General features: G+C 32.1%; 2 protein-coding genes across 4 annotated transcripts; both read left to right on the top strand.

Annotated features, from left to right (window-relative positions):
* Positions 1 to 1,252: 1,252 nt before the first annotated feature.
* On the top strand, positions 1,253 to 7,966 carry LOC107031420 (cytochrome b-c1 complex subunit 6). 2 transcript variants are annotated; one of them, XM_015232779.2, is made up of 5 exons: positions 1,253 to 1,357; positions 1,536 to 1,583; positions 3,987 to 4,071; positions 7,399 to 7,488; positions 7,616 to 7,966. In XM_015232779.2, coding segments are annotated over exons 2-5 (210 nt in total). In that variant the 5' UTR covers positions 1,253 to 1,357; positions 1,536 to 1,581; the 3' UTR covers positions 7,649 to 7,966. The 2 variants fall into 2 exon arrangements, with proteins under 2 accessions (XP_015088265.1, XP_015088266.1); XM_015232780.2 differs by having other exon boundaries at positions 1,342 to 1,432.
* Positions 7,967 to 10,456: 2,490 nt separating this feature from the next.
* Positions 10,457 to 14,464, top strand: LOC107031419 (cytochrome b-c1 complex subunit 6-like). Of its 2 annotated transcripts, none has more exons than XM_015232777.2 (5): positions 10,457 to 10,561; positions 10,803 to 10,849; positions 12,830 to 12,914; positions 13,947 to 14,036; positions 14,121 to 14,464. In XM_015232777.2, coding segments are annotated over exons 2-5 (210 nt in total). In that variant the 5' UTR covers positions 10,457 to 10,561; positions 10,803 to 10,847; the 3' UTR covers positions 14,154 to 14,464. The 2 variants fall into 2 exon arrangements, with proteins under 2 accessions (XP_015088263.1, XP_015088264.1); XM_015232778.2 differs by having other exon boundaries at positions 10,516 to 10,628.
* Positions 14,465 to 15,686: the final 1,222 nt, after the last annotated feature.

The raw sequence follows: 15,686 nt of genomic DNA, 5'->3' as shown, positions 1-15,686 counted from the left end.
ATAGGAGACAAGCTTGTATTTGTTATATTATGTTGTATCACGATATAATTGATACAACTGATTTGTATCGAATGAATACAAATATATCAAAAATTATTATATTCAGCTGCATGTTAGGAGGAGAGGCGACTGGGATCGCGACAGGGAGAAAAGTAGATGAATACATATTACATTTGTTGTATCGCAAATAGTACTAAATACAAATATAATTGATACATAATACAAATATAGTTGTCTGTATACAGTTGATATACAAATCTCACCTTTACTTGGATGAATACAATTGATACATTGTAATTTAAGAAAGATGATAAATGCATATTGTTTTTGTTGTATCAATTTTTAGCACGAATACAATTGATTTGTGTCATATATGAAATATAATTGTATCAACTGCATTAACTAACACAATATGAATCGACGAATACAATAAAAAATACAACTTGTCATAATACAATTGATATAGAATAGAAATACAGTTGATACATAATATATATATATATATATATATATATATATATATATAAAATAAATATATTTGATACATAATACAAAATACAATTATCATGTTATGTAGAATGTTTTTGGACTGCAATTGTTTAGGATGGAGAGAGAGGGGCGAGAGGGGAGGAAGGAGTGAGAAGACGAGAGATAGTGCAGTGGAAGGAGAGAGGAAGAGAGGAAAGAGAAATTTGTTACTTATAAAACCATAGAGAGGAAGAGAGGAGAGAGAAATTTGTTACTTACAAAACTTTACTTATAGCTATAAATTACATTTGTTTAAATTATAGTTGATTTATCATAAATATATATCACATATTTACCTTGCTACATAATTTTTCCTTTTAAAATAGTAAACAAATAAAAACTGAACGCATATTTAGTTAGGTTAAAAGTATTTAGTAGGAACATATTGTAGTTGATGGCTTGAAGTCACCATTTTCTTTAAAAACATTTCAGTAATCTGTAATTTTTTTTTTTAATTTTCTTGTTACATATTCGAGGTCGACAACAAGTCAACAATAACCTAATATAATCCAAAAAATGAGATTTGAAAAGAATTTAACATACACAATTATTTTTACTTTCGAGGTAGAAAAATCATTTACAAAAGACGCTTGACTCATGAAAAAAGATATAGCTATTTAGAAACGAATCAAATATTTTGATTTCTTATAACTTTGAATAATTTTACGACTCGACCACGCCTAAAACAATTTGGGCCATAAACCCGGCGTTACCTGCCCCAAGTTAGAAGACGAACTATCATAAAGCCCAATAGAAAAAGGCCTTTTTAAAACTCTCTGTTCTCTACAGTCTCCTCTTCGCCATCCGCAGCTCATTCTAGAACAGTCAGGTTTACCCGTTGCTCCTCTTCTCTGCATTTTGATCTGTTTACTCTTTACTTTTTTCTTCCGATCTGCATATTTAGGTTTTGTTATTCAAAATTTTTGTTTATTTTGTACATATGGAGGATTTTTTTGTGTTTCAACTGGTTCATTTTGTATTAATTAGTATAAAAGTTGCATTTGCAGGTGATTTTTGCTGAATCGAAGTCTTCGTCTCGAATATCTCTTTGCCATGTGAGTAACTGTTGATCTATTGATAATGAATCTATTCCCTCTTCATTAGTAATTTGATTTTTAGTTTTACTTTTGATGTGATTTATTTGTCTCATTTAGTTTGTAAACTCGATTCACTCTACTAATAAGTTACAAATAGTATGTAACTTGTGTTCTCCATACCATATGTCTTAAATAGTTTTTTCGATTCTAAACTGTGGGGTGCGTCTTTTAGGTTGTTAAAAATTGAGATTCCAATAAAAATAATGCTGAAGACTTTGATCTGGGGCAATCAAAAAGATAACAAACTCATCATCATTAGTTCATCTTTGTTTTTCTAAAGAGCGAAGTGCTTGACTTAACCAACTTGTGGTTTGTTGTTGATTGGAACTATAAGTTGAGAGAAGTGTAGTTTTTCGGAAATTTAATAATATTATAAAATTTTGTGACTTTTTCCCATTGTTTATATAATATAGCAAAATCAACAGTTTGATTATACTGATTCGTTGTTAGTTAGTTTTCCAATGTGCAAATACTTACCAGGTTAACACACTTATTTAAGGCTTTACTAGTGACCTAATATTCCTAAGTAACAAAAACAACATACGCAATGTAATCACCGAAGTAGTGTAATCCCTAGGTGTGGTCTGTGAGGGTGATGTTTACGCAACCTTATCAAACCAAGTATATAAGGCAAATACAATAGCAAAAAAAGTCATGCTGAAAAACAATTAAGAAGAGAAACAAGTGACAACAACAATCAATATGATAACTGAAGCAAAGGAACTGACAGTAATGCCAAAATTGAAAATAAAATAGTAGGAAAGTAATAGTAACAATACGGATAAGGAAATTAGACAACGTTAGACCACCTACTTACCTTCTACCCTTAACCTCAAATCTTCCTATCTAGAGACATGTCATGTTCTTTGTAAGCAGTAGAAGTGCCAAGCCCTAAGTAGATGGATGAATTATGTTCTCTGTCATGGCTGGAAATTGTTTAACTAGAGAGTGAGTGTGAGTATCCAGACCTGAACCTATCCTGTTATATTTGGATTGTTACTAGTTTTAGGACTTCACCATAGCCTTCAACAATTAGAAGCTCAACTTACTTTACCTATAATCCTGCACCTCGCTTTCATGATATCATTCAACTGTGCTCCGGAGACACGGTCGAAGCACGCCCGTCCAGTGTGCTTCTTTCACGACATTCTGTAGTATAACCATCAGCTTATACGTTGTGACTGTATTGACTAACCTGGTGTTATCTGTAAAAGTTAGAAGTCAAATCTTTTTCAAATTTCTACTTTCAATATCAATGTCATCGGGGTAAAGTCTCTCAACCATGATAGCCTGCTCCCATTTCTTTCTTCGCATAAAACATCTTAAAATTTCAATTTGTTCTAAATGCGTAGCCATTTATTTCTGAAAATGTAACAAACTTAATAGATTTTTTAACAATATGCACAGAAGAGTGCCACAAACTCCAGAGCATCTGTATGTATGTATAGACATATCAGGAAATATGGCGCACTACTTACTGAAAACACAAAAAATTCTACTTAATTTCATTTATTAAATAGTAGTGCTTTGTCATAATCCTTATCCTTCTTCTGATGCAACTGCTTATTTTTAAACTTATCCTTTCTTTGGTGCAACTTCATGTATTAAAGAATACTTTCATGTCTCAATTTTAATATTTTGGTCACAGCTGCATATTATTCTATAGATATATTATATTTTTGTTGGTTTTTAGTGAGAAGCAACTTTTTCTAGTTTACACTCCATGTTGAAACTTCCGATAAATCTATTCTTTCAGAGTCTTCTTCTTCTTGCTGCTTTCCTGATAACTAATGTCAGAAGAATCTTATATTATTCTTAGAGCCTGTTTGAATTGCTTAGTTGATGTGCTTTTAAGCACTTTTGTTGTGTTTCAGTAAAATAATCCATAAGATAGAATTCCTAACTTGTGATTTTTGGCTTATAAGCCTAAGCCCAAACAAACAGGCTCTTAGACTATAATCATTAAAATGATTTACAAATATTAAGCCGTTGTTACAAAATGGCAGTTAGACTGTGGTTTGGTAATTAATGACAAGTGACAACTCAGTCACTATGAATTTGTTTTGGTAAGATACGTGAAAAAAGCTTAAATGCAAATTTGATTAGTCTACAATCCCCTAATACCACTTCTCTAGTTGTATCTGTAATTTTATATGGGTAAGAAATTTTTGAAGTATGCTTTACTCTTCAAGTTTTGATGTATATTGTGATTTACATTCAGGATATTTTAATTTACACCCAAAAAAATAATTCTGCATGAAAGAAAAAATACTTGTAGGATATTTTCTTCCAAGTTTGAGCTTTTGCTAATATTATTATCTCTTAGAAGATACATTGCTGATTTTTTTTTTCTTGTTCAAGGTCGGACGAGGAAGTTGTTGACCCAAAGGCAACACTAGAAGTAAGTTGCAAGCCTAAGTGTGTAAGGCAACTAAAGGAGTATCAGGTGATTCCAATGCAATGAAATAGCCTTTCAGTTATTTCAAAAGCTTTTGGTTCTTATTTTAATTATTGGAATTATTACTTATCTCCTTTATTTTTGGGTAGTGTGTAAGGCAACTAAAGGAGTATCAGCTGATTCCCAATTCAATGGAATAGCCTTTCAGTTATTTCAAAATCTTTTGGTTCTAATTTAATTATTGGAACTATTATCTCCTTTATTTTGGGTGTTCAATACTTCCACTGATTAAACCAATATCAGGATGAGCTATGACATCGTTTATTTTAGTGAAAGGCTTTTTTTTTTTTTTGTAATTTTTAGCATCATCATACACTGTTTCATAGATGGGTATAGCAGTTGAATCTTCCTTTAGTTTGAGAATTCGAGACATTCTAGTGATAGGTGCCTTCAAATGGAACACAATGGTATGTTTCTTACCAATGCATCTGATATTTTCCTACAGTTCAAAATTCAATGAAACGAATTTGAAAATGAGAGATTTTCTGAAAAATTAGTAAAAAGTAGAATGAAAGACAATCCTATATTGACAAGGCCGAGCTTTTTCACAAATAGTAATGCCCAAACTCTTTCTTCTGTATCAAAGATCATCGAAATATGCAAGAATTCTATTTCAATAAAAAAAAGTACTATTTACAAGGATTTCAATCAAGATACCTTAGCAAGATTTTAGTTCTCTTGTAAGTTCTTGTATTGAGTGTTGTGGGATGATGAATTTATCTCGTCGCCTTTTTGGGGTTGCTTTTTTCAATAAATACATTTCTTTACATAATTTGTATCAGTAATCTGGGTTTATGGATGACTGCTCTTGGTATAGTTAGTCTAGCCTTAAACCATAATTTATTAGAGAACATTAACATAATGTTTTAGCTTGGTGGAAATGAATTCTTTTTCCTCAGGATCATATTAGATAGAAACAAAGAACAAAATAACTAGAAAGGTTGTAAGAATACCCCTCCTCTAGAAGGATCGTCTACAAAGCTATTCGTTTAAAGTGTATTCAGGTCAAAAGCTCGAATGGCAAAAGAGGAAGGATTTGTGGCTTAGGTCGCAGGTTCAAGCCCCACACCATGCAAAGCGAAGCCCGGTATTTAAGTGGAGAAGGGTAGAGGGGAGGGCCCGTTATCCACCAAGTTTAGAAGGATGTGATTGGTCCAAAAGGCGGGTCACAGACGGATTTCTTGGTTATCAAAAAAAGATCCAAATAGAACAACTCGGTTGAAGCGTAATGATCATATGTCTGTAGTGCATTGTATGTCCCATGATAGGTCCCATTCTTCTTCTCTTTCCCAAACAAACTCTATGATTATTCATATCTATATTACCTTGATATCAAAGAAGAGTTCAACCCAATCTATGTTTCCATTCCAACCTTCCCATTTATCCGACTGTTGCTGAGCAGTTTATGGATATCACATGGACTGCCCCAGATGGTAATTTAATGTGGACAAATTTTCGTTGATCATGCGACACTCGGATTTGAACAGGGAGAAAAGGATTTGCAGTCCTCGCAGCTCTGGGCTCGCTCTCGTAAGTGGGCCTGTTTATGTCAACTACCCTCTAGGTTTTTTAAGTGGATGACAACAAACTTATTAAATCTCTTTTCTGCCTCAACTTTTTTTTTAATCAGTTCTTAGTTCACTTTTCCCTTAAAACCATTTCTTCCGAACTGTGAAATACACATAATTTTTTCTAAGAAAGAACCACAAAACCATTATTTTCCAAAAATCAGACCTAAAATAATACTCCCTAAAACATTGAAAACAAAGTGTTTTCTAACAAAAATACAAATCTGGAACTAAGTAAGTTAATACCTTTTCTATTTTTCATGAATCTAGTGTAGTTTCATATTTTATTTCTTCTATACTCTAAGGTCTATGATCTTCCTCAAGAGTGGCACAAAAACGTCTTGGATTATGTTATGTTATGTTAGACCTGAAAATTTTATATTTGGAAAATATCAAATATTATCAGATAACCTAACATAATATGTACTGATTCCAGGATCTACTACTCTAAATACCAAATCAATTAAAATAGCATGTCAAGAGAATTTTCTTTGCATGTTACTCTGATGGGATGAACCAACATAGGGACTTCATCTGTGATTATTTGGTCTCTCTAAGAAGCCCCCAAAAAAACATGTTTCTGGCTTCCAAATACTTCTCCCTCTCTAGATTTGGCACTCCAGATTTCAGCTGGTTAGCGGTTGCTAGTATTTGTATGTTTTTTTGTTTCTTTGTTTTGTGTGTAGCATGTTCTTAGATCCACGAGGAATTGCAAGACTTCAATCAGATTTTCACTTCAACCTTGCCTTTTTTTCTGTTTGATTGCTTTCTATGGGGTCCTTTTGTTGTTTGTATTGCCAACAGTTTGCTGTAAGAGTTTTTGATGAAGAGGAGTGTTGCTTCAAGGTTTTCTTTCTCCAAGACTCTGATTTCTAATCTAATTTTGATGCCATTAAACATTTTCCAATTTATTTTTTATTTTTCTACTTCTTGTTCTTCATATACTACCTCTGCCAACATCTCTGTAACCAACTTAATTATTTGTGCAAAGAATGTGCTTTGGATGGGGAGTATGAGTTTCTAACTTTTGGAAGGATTTTGGTCTCTCTTTCTGCAAGAAGTGAAGAGTTCTTTTTTTTTTTTTGGAAGGATTCCAGAACAAAGATGTCTCATTCAGTTGTGCCAACTGTGCACCTCATATAACAATACAGTAACATATTTGATCTTCAGAACAATTGCGTATGATTTGTTTTTTTAGATTTTAACTAATGGATGTGGAAGTATTGCACCTTAGAATGAAGGTGATATTCCTTCACTAACCTCCCTGGGAAGTATATATTACTTTCATCAAGATATACATGTATATTTTGCGTTTTTGTTTTGTCCGGCAGAGGGGAGGACTTCATTTGTGGATTAAGAACGATGGATATTTAGTCCACGAGGTGTATCATTTTCTATCTTGAAAAACACATTAAGTGTTAGTTAGGGTTTGTTATTTATCGGGTGCACATCTTTCCCACCGCTCTATGATGGTTAACTGTTGACCTGCTTTATTTATCTGATCTGACAATTCTTTTGGGTAAATGTCACATTAATCTTTATTAAATGGGACAAGATTATTTGCACTTTGTCAATAGTTGTGGTCCCAATAAATTTGTAACTTGCAATATTTGATTATTTTCATCTTTCTGTTTGTTTCTTGTGGCGGGGTGGGGGTGGATAATGAATTCTGAAGAAGGCCAGCTTTTGTTGCTTCAAAAATTATAGTGGTTTTCTTACTTTGTGGGTCTCATTCTGCATCCTACAGGCATGTACTAAAAGGATAGAAGGTGATGAATCAGGGCACAAACATTGCACTGGACAGTATTTTGATTATTGGCACTGCATCGACAAATGTGTAAGCTCCCTTGTCCGTTTGTTTGGCATTTTTGTGTTGGGGTTTTCAGGGTGTGCTGCCTCTTGTTTCTTTTCTCCGTTGTTGTCGTTTGTTGTTTTCTTACCTTTTCGTGGAACTGTTTACACAGGTTGCTGCGAAGTTGTTTGACCACCTCAAGTAACAAGGATATAAGTTGTTGATCCCTTGCAATTTATCTTCTTTTTGGTTGTTGAACAAGTCATTACCATATTATTCCTCACTGTGCTGAAGACTTGCAACCCTTTCAATCAACTTGGTTGCTGCATGCAAAATTTTGAACTATGCACATCTTAAAAAGTGATTAATAAATCATACTCGTGGGTTAAATTGGACCCTTTTATTCGTTCGAAATATTGAGAATCTCCCGGTTGTTATTCCCTGATGGCTTCATGGGGGAAAACGTCTTGTCTTGCGCTCACTGAATCCTGCGCATATATTGATAACTGAGTTATTTTGAGTAGACAGAAGTGCAAATGCAGTCAGCTGCTTGTTCTGTCCACAGTGTTTGTGCGTTTTCGTTTGCACTTTACTCGTTCTACTGTATGTTCCTTCTTATTTGGTCGATGCAGAGGTAACAAGTATCGAGTGAAATGGTTATATTCTCTCACTATGCTGTGGGGAGGGGTATAGCCATTAGAGATGAAGACAGAGGAGACGTCTTATCCAAAATGAATCGGTTCAGTCTTGTCTCAAAAATGGCTAAAAATATAGTCACGTAAATAGCAAGTTTAGCCTACGTATTTATTTTATTGATGTTGGAAAGGGAAATATTGAAGTAACAATTGAAAAGTGCAATTGATAGGAAATATAACGGCCTAAGAAGTACCAAATTTTCAATGGACATCACTACTTTACCCTCACATGATAGGCTTTGAAATGCAATAAATAAAATTGTTTAATCTCTAATTGATAGAATAATTTTAATCTTTCGACTATTGATGTAATTTAACATCGTTAGGACAATGCAAATGATTTTAGGTACCTAAAAAGAACGAGTGAGCGTACATTTTAACAATCCTAATATGGGCACTATTGTCTTTTATATCACGCTTTCTACTTTGAATATCACGCTTTCTACTTTGGAGATGGACTGATATAGGGCTTTCTATTTCTTATCTATGTGCTTCTACTCGAACCACATACCTTTTGCAGACAACAACTGCAATAGTCATCAATCTGGTCTTTTAATATCTGGTAAAGGATTAATTTCACAATGATATCGTAACGTGTTCTTGATTATTTTAACCCCATATAATAAGAAGTTCTGAAACTAGTTTTAGAAAATTCGTTAGACGCGCAGGTCTTGTTGCTCATCGGGCATAAATTAGTTTTTACTTTTTACTATTAAATATGATTTTATTATATTTGAAGACAATGAAATTAAATATATCACAAGTTGTACCTCCCAGACAAAAGTTAATACTTAAGTTTGATACATATAGATGAAACTTCTGTTGTCCATCAAAGTTCCTTAACTTTTCTTTTTCCTGCAAGTCAAAAATTTAAAATATTTTGAGATAGTGAACGTGCTCGATTGACCATAAATTCGACTTTATAGGCAACACAAATTTTTCTTGCAATTTATTTTGAACTTAAAATTATATTTTTAAGAATTATAAAAAATACACAAAATTGGACACTTTTTGATACACTATAGTAGGGTGTACATGACCGGATTGGTTCGGATTTTTCAAATATTAAATCAAATTATTTGTGTCGGATTTTTGAATTTACAAATCAAATCAAAGCAATAAAACTCGGGGTTTTCAACTTCGGATTTTTTCGGTAAAGTATTCATACAAACATATAATTTACTTGTACTTTAAATATTTCTTTATTTCTACTAAAATGCAACTATCTAAGTTATTTCTCAAGAAAATAACATAACATATTATATGATTAATGACACTAAAATATCCAACAAAAAAATAAATAATAAAATCTCGTAAAACAATATTGCAAATTAATAAGTCATAATGAAATTGATCATAATTTAAAGTACTAAATCATGCTAAAAATAAGTTTAGTAAGTACTAGTTACATGACTAAATATTAAAAGAAAGTAAAATTAGATCATGTATTTTAATTGTTTAAATCTATGTAAAACTAAAAAATAAATATTCAATATTATTGTCATTCTTAGTGTTGAATTGATTTTCTTTTTGTATTAGTATTAATTTGATTTCTATTTGAACTTTATTATACTTACCAACATGTATGGACTATAACCTTTATTAGATCATTAAGAATTCTAACTTCCAAACATGAAGTAAATATATTAAAAGATTAAAACTATGTAAAAGCATAAGAGATATTTAAAAAATATATCAAAATAGTTATTTTACGTATAAAATAAAAATTTTAAAATTATATATATAATGTCGGGTTGGTTTGGTCTCGAGTTGTGTTTTTTTTTAGCTGAAATCAAACCAACCCAAATATAATAGATTTTTTTCAATACTAAACCACATGTCAAATTTTTTTTTTTTTAAAAGATTTGACTCAATTTACAATCGATTTGATTTTGTACAACCTACACCATACCTCATTGAAAAATTACATGAATTAATATATTTTAAAAAATAATTACTGATTTTAGCGATACTTTTTGTTTATTACCATTTATAGCAATATTATGATAAATCTGTAATATGTATTAAAAATGAATTATGTATGCAATATATTTGAATTATAATTATTTTTGAAATATATTATATTTGTCTGGTAAAAAATTGTCACATTGTATTATAAGTGTATTAAAATGTGTGATAAATATATTATTTATTATTTAAACTTGTTTTATATGTGAATAATAAATATATATATTAAACTTATATTATAAATAAATTAAAAATAATTAAATAAAAAAATATTATTAATATAAATGATAAATATTTTTTTATTACGGTATATTTATATGTAAGTTTTCTACTTCCTTTAATGGCTAAAGCTAGAAGACCAATTCAAAAAGCCCAATAAAAAAGCCTTTTTAATTTAACTCTCTCTCTCTTCTGTCTTCTCTTCACCATTCGCACCTCATTCAGAGAAAAGTCAGGTTGCTCCTCTTCTACGCATTTGATCTGCTTCCTCTTTATGTGTTCATTCGATCTGCATAATATTAGGTTTTGCTATTTTATCTTGTTTTGTTGCATTCGCACACATGGAGAATTGTTTTTTTTTTGCTTGATAGCTGGTTAATTTTGTATTGATTAATGTAAAAATTGCATTTGCTGGTGAATTCGTAGAATCAGTGTCTTCGTATCCAAAATTGATTAGTGTAAAAATTGCATTTGCAGGTGAATTTGTAGAATCAAAGTCTTCGTATCCAATATCTCTTTGCCATGTGAGTACTGTTGATCTATTGATAATGAAACTATTCTCTCTTTATTAAAGTAATTAAATTTTGATGTGATTTATGTGTTTCGTTTCGTTTGGTATAATCCATTTATTTTAATAGGATTTCACTGTTTATGAGTAATTTATTCTCCTTACCATATATGTTAGTGATTTTTAAATAGTTTTTCAATTATACACTGGAGAAATTGAGATTCCCTAAATAATTTATATAGAATTTTGATCTGGAACAGTAAAAAAATAGAAATAAAATCGTCATCTTTATTTTGTCAAAGAGCAAAGTGTTAGTTGGACCCTCTATGTTGAGAGAAATGAAGTTGCTGGAAATCCTATTGTAATATTATTATTTTTTTGTCATTTTTCCCATTGTTTATATAATGTAGAAAAATAGTAGTTCAATTATGCTTGCAGCCACCAAAAAGAGAGGAAAAAATAGTTTGATTTTACTCAAAATGTGTTTGCTTTCTAATGTGCAAAGAATTACCATTTTCAGTATGTCTGTTTAAAAAGCATTGACTAGTGAGCTAATATTCCCAAGTAGAAGGATGAATTATGTATCTCTTCGCGAAGCAGTAAGTCATTTATTGAAATACCTTCATTGGATTTGATTGGAGAGTGGGTGCGGGTGTCCTAGTACCAATTTATCCTGTTATTTGGATTCGGTTAATAACGTCCAACATCAATGTCATGGGACTAAAGTCTTCAACCATGTTAGCTTGCTATCTTCTATTTCTTTTGTTGCATAAAACATTTTAAAATTTCAATTCTCTAGATCTTAGACATTTATCTTTAAAAATGAAAAATACTTGGAAGTTCCTTAAATAATATGCACAGACTTCAAGTGTGCCACAGATTCCAACAGATATATATGTGTTTATGCGCATATCAGGCAATTAGCATGTATATGGCGCTATGCTAAGCAAATGCACACTTACCGAACTTCTACAGATATTACTTGATTTCATGTGTTAATCAGAAGTGCTTTGAGCCTTTGACATAATCCTTATCCTTCCTCTGATGCAACAGCTAATTATTTTTACCTTATTCATTCATTGGTGTAACTTCATGTATTAAAGATTACTTTCATGTGTCAATTCTAATAATTTGTACGCAACTATATATTCTACCCTATTTGATTGGTTTACAACTCTATCCATTTATTAGCCCGTAGTGGATAGTATTATATTGCTTTTAGTGTGAAGCAAAGTTTTGGAGTGTACATTCCGCGTTGAAACCTTCCATAAATGCTCTGTCAAAGGCTCAACTTCTTTGATTGCTTTTTTTAAAATTTGTTTTATGCACAAGTATTTGCTTGTGATATACCATGTTCTTCTCAGTGTGTTTGTTGATGTAACTAGTTGGCGAGAAACACCATTGTCCATTTTTACTTACTTACATTAAGTTAATCGAAGGAGCACTGCAATGAGATGTTTGTGAATAGTGTTGGCCCTCTTCGTAAGCTTGTATTCCTTGCAGACGTTATAGGTGGAGAGAAATTTTCATGCTATTTTCCCTAATACTCCCTCCGTCCCATTTTATGTGGCACAATTTGATCTAGCATGGAGTTTTAAAAAAAAATGACGACTTTGAATTGTTTACCAAATTGTCCTTCAAAAGTAGACTCACTTTTCTCTCTTCTCATAAATGTATTAGAGTACTATTTAAAATTAAGTGGGATACTTACCATATAAGGAAATGTGACATTCTTTTTGGGACTGACCAAAAAGGTAATGGTGCCACATAAAATGGGACGGAAGGAGTAACTATTATGTCAGAAGCATCTGATATTATTCTTACACGATAATCCTCTCAATGACTTACAAATATCGAGCTCATGTTACAAACACAGAGTTAGACTGTTGTAATTAATGACAAGTGACACTCGTGACTCCCCCCCCCCCCCCTCACACACACACACAAGTATTGCCATCTCTTTGAAGATAAATTGCTGATGGTTTCCTTTGTTCAGGTCGGACGAGGAAGTTGTTGACCCAAAGGCGACAATGGAAGTATCTTGCAAGCCTAAGTGTGTAAGGCAACTAAAGGATTATCAGGTGATTCCGACCATAACAAAACAGCCTTTCAGTTATATCAAAGGGATTTTCTTGTTCTTATATAATTGTTATTGGGTGAGCTGTAACTTGGACTTGATTGTTTACGGTGGTGGAAGGCTAATTCTTATTATTGTTAACATTATCCTGTACGATCTCCACAAGAACTCAGAGTGACACAAAGATGTCTTGGCAATGTCATGTTAGACCTGAAAATTGTAAATTTGGAAAACATCAAGTACTATGGCCGACATATGACCTAACATAGTATGTATCACTTAAACTTTCAGCTACTCTAATTACCAGATCAACTAATATAGTAAGCCAGGAGAATTTTCTTGTTATGTCACTCTAATGGGATGAACCAACATGTGACGAAGAGACTTAATCTGTAACTGTTTGGTCTTTCTAAGTAGCCAAAAAGGCATGTTTATGGGCCTCCAAGTACACCCACCGACCTCCTCTCATATTGGCTCTCCAGATTCAACTGGTCAGCAGAATGCTAGTATTTGTATGATCTTTTTTGTTTCCTCTGCTCATTTTTCTGTATCATATGTGTCTATCGGGTCCATTGTTCTTTGTATTGCCAACAATTTGCTGTAACAATTTTTTATGAAGAACACAGTGCTGTAAGGTTTTCATTATCAAAGACTCAGAGTTCTAATTTCGATCCCGTTAAACCTTTCCGAGTTAGTTTTTGGCTTTCAACTTCTTGTTATTCATCTACTCCCTCTGCCTAAATCTTTTAATCAACTTAATTCTTTGTGCAAAAGGATGTGCTTTGGACATGGGGAATCTGGTTTTTTTATGTGTTATGCTTGAAGGATTATATCTAATTGATTTGTGACAACTGCCACCTTAGATAACTGTACAGTAGCATTCGTTTGATCTTCAGAACAATTGCATTTAACTGTTCTGTGCACTTCCTGAACATTTATGTCTCGTTCATTTGTTCTGAATTTGTGCAAATGTATTTAAAATTTGTACTGACTTTCATACTTTATGGTTCTTATTTGGGAATTTTGCATCCTACAGGCATGTACTAGAAGGATAGAAGGTGATGAATCAGGGAGCAAGCATTGCACTGGACAGTATTTTGATTATTGGCAATGCATTGACAAATGTGTAAGCTCTATTTCTCTATTCTCCCTTGTTGCTCTATTTAGCATTTCGTTTTGTTTCTAATCTTTTTATGGAATTGTTACACAGGTTGCCCCAAAGCTATTTGAAAAACTCAAGTAACATGGAGATAAGTGTTCATCCATTACGATTTTATCTTGCTTTTTCATTGTTGAAGCCTGTGCTACAGACTTGCAATCCCTTCAATCAACTTAGTTGCCGCATAGAAAATTTTGTACTATGCACATTATTAAGAAGTGATTAATAAAGGATACTTATGGGTTAAATTTTGTGGACACTTTTATTTGGTCAGATGATTCAAAATCCGGAGGATGTTATTCCCAGATTTTTGTTCTCTCTTGCTTTGTTATATGAGCTCCCAGTTCCCTAATTTCTTTATGGGAGGAAATATCATAAAGCAGTGATTTATATAAGCCCATTTCTTCATAGTTTTGGTTGTTTTGTGGTTTATAGTCCTGAATTAGTTGGCATTAAAATTTGTATGCAACCCTTTAGGTAGAGAATATTGCTAAATGAGTCATAGAGTAGACAAAAGTGCAAGGTACAGTCAACTGCTAGAGTGCTGTTCCTCACTGTATTTGTGGGTTTTCTTCTGGGCTGTCTTCTTATTTAGCCGATGGAGAGGTAATAGGTATCCCGTGAAATGGTTGATGGAGTGTTCACCTAACACTATAACATGTTAATCTATGCGTAATCAAAACCATGTGGCAACTTTATCATAAAAACAAGACAAGTAAATTGAAATGGATGGAGTAATTTTATGGAATAATTAGGTTTTTGTATTAGTTGTTGACTTGTGATAACAAATCAAAGGTTTCTTATCTTCTTTTAGGTGCTTTGTTTTTAATCTGTTGATATCTTATTGATTTTTTAGAGCTTCCTGATTCTGTATGCTTATTCACTTGTTTGTCATAGCAGGATGAGAAGTATATATGTTCTCTATATAATGAAATGACTAAAGATTTTTTTTGTATTGAAAATTACAGAGAAAGAGTCTGTTTTTAAGAAATGAACATAGCTTTACTGTACAAAATAGAAGTGAAAGTACAGATTTTGAATACAGGGAATAAGATTCTTTTTGATTTTTACCGTCCGCCGAAAATAATTACTAACTTATAAATATACATAAATTATACACTAATGATGTATAATTTAGCGTATATTATACATCCGTAGATTATTATTTTGGACGGTGGCGATACAGTGTGAAAATCCCCTTTTAATGTTTAAGAATGGGTCCAAAACCCCAAGAACATGATAGTTCTAATGGGATCTTCCATGTTTGAACTCTTTCTTCTTTGATTTTGAATTTCTTTGGAATTTTGCTTTGATTTTGAGAGCTTTTCTCTGGTTGTTCTCTTTGATTTATGAATCAAAGATTTATCATCTTCAGAGAAATGGTGAGGCTTCATCCTATATTTTGGTGTGTTGAAATATTTTACTTAAGATATTGAAGCTTCTTATAAATTGTGGACAAAATACATACAAATTTATAGAAAAAAACTTCATGAAATGAGAAAAAAGCATTAGAGATGGCATATATGATAGATATCTCCATTTATTAAGCATATATTCCTTTTGTCTGTTGATGTGGATGGGGTGTATATATCAGTATTTGCTCGTATCATTTTGAAC

This window comes from Solanum pennellii, chromosome 9, assembly GCF_001406875.1.
Source record: "Solanum pennellii chromosome 9, SPENNV200".
NCBI classification, from domain to species: Eukaryota; Viridiplantae; Streptophyta; class Magnoliopsida; order Solanales; family Solanaceae; genus Solanum; species Solanum pennellii.
Note: the sequence above shows the minus strand (reverse complement) of the source record. Positions and strands in the feature narration are given on the sequence as shown.

What these genes read in the sequence shown, in the direction of transcription:
- LOC107031420 (XM_015232779.2), top strand. An exon ending in GGCAACTAAAGGAGTATCAG is followed by an intron (nt 4,072 to 7,398) that starts GTGATTCCAATG and finishes TGCATCCTACAG; the next exon opens with GCATGTACTAAAAGGATAGA. An exon ending in GGCACTGCATCGACAAATGT is followed by an intron (nt 7,489 to 7,615) that starts GTAAGCTCCCTT and finishes CTGTTTACACAG; the next exon opens with GTTGCTGCGAAGTTGTTTGA.
- LOC107031419 (XM_015232777.2), top strand. An exon ending in GGCAACTAAAGGATTATCAG is followed by an intron (nt 12,915 to 13,946) that starts GTGATTCCGACC and finishes TGCATCCTACAG; the next exon opens with GCATGTACTAGAAGGATAGA. An exon ending in GGCAATGCATTGACAAATGT is followed by an intron (nt 14,037 to 14,120) that starts GTAAGCTCTATT and finishes ATTGTTACACAG; the next exon opens with GTTGCCCCAAAGCTATTTGA.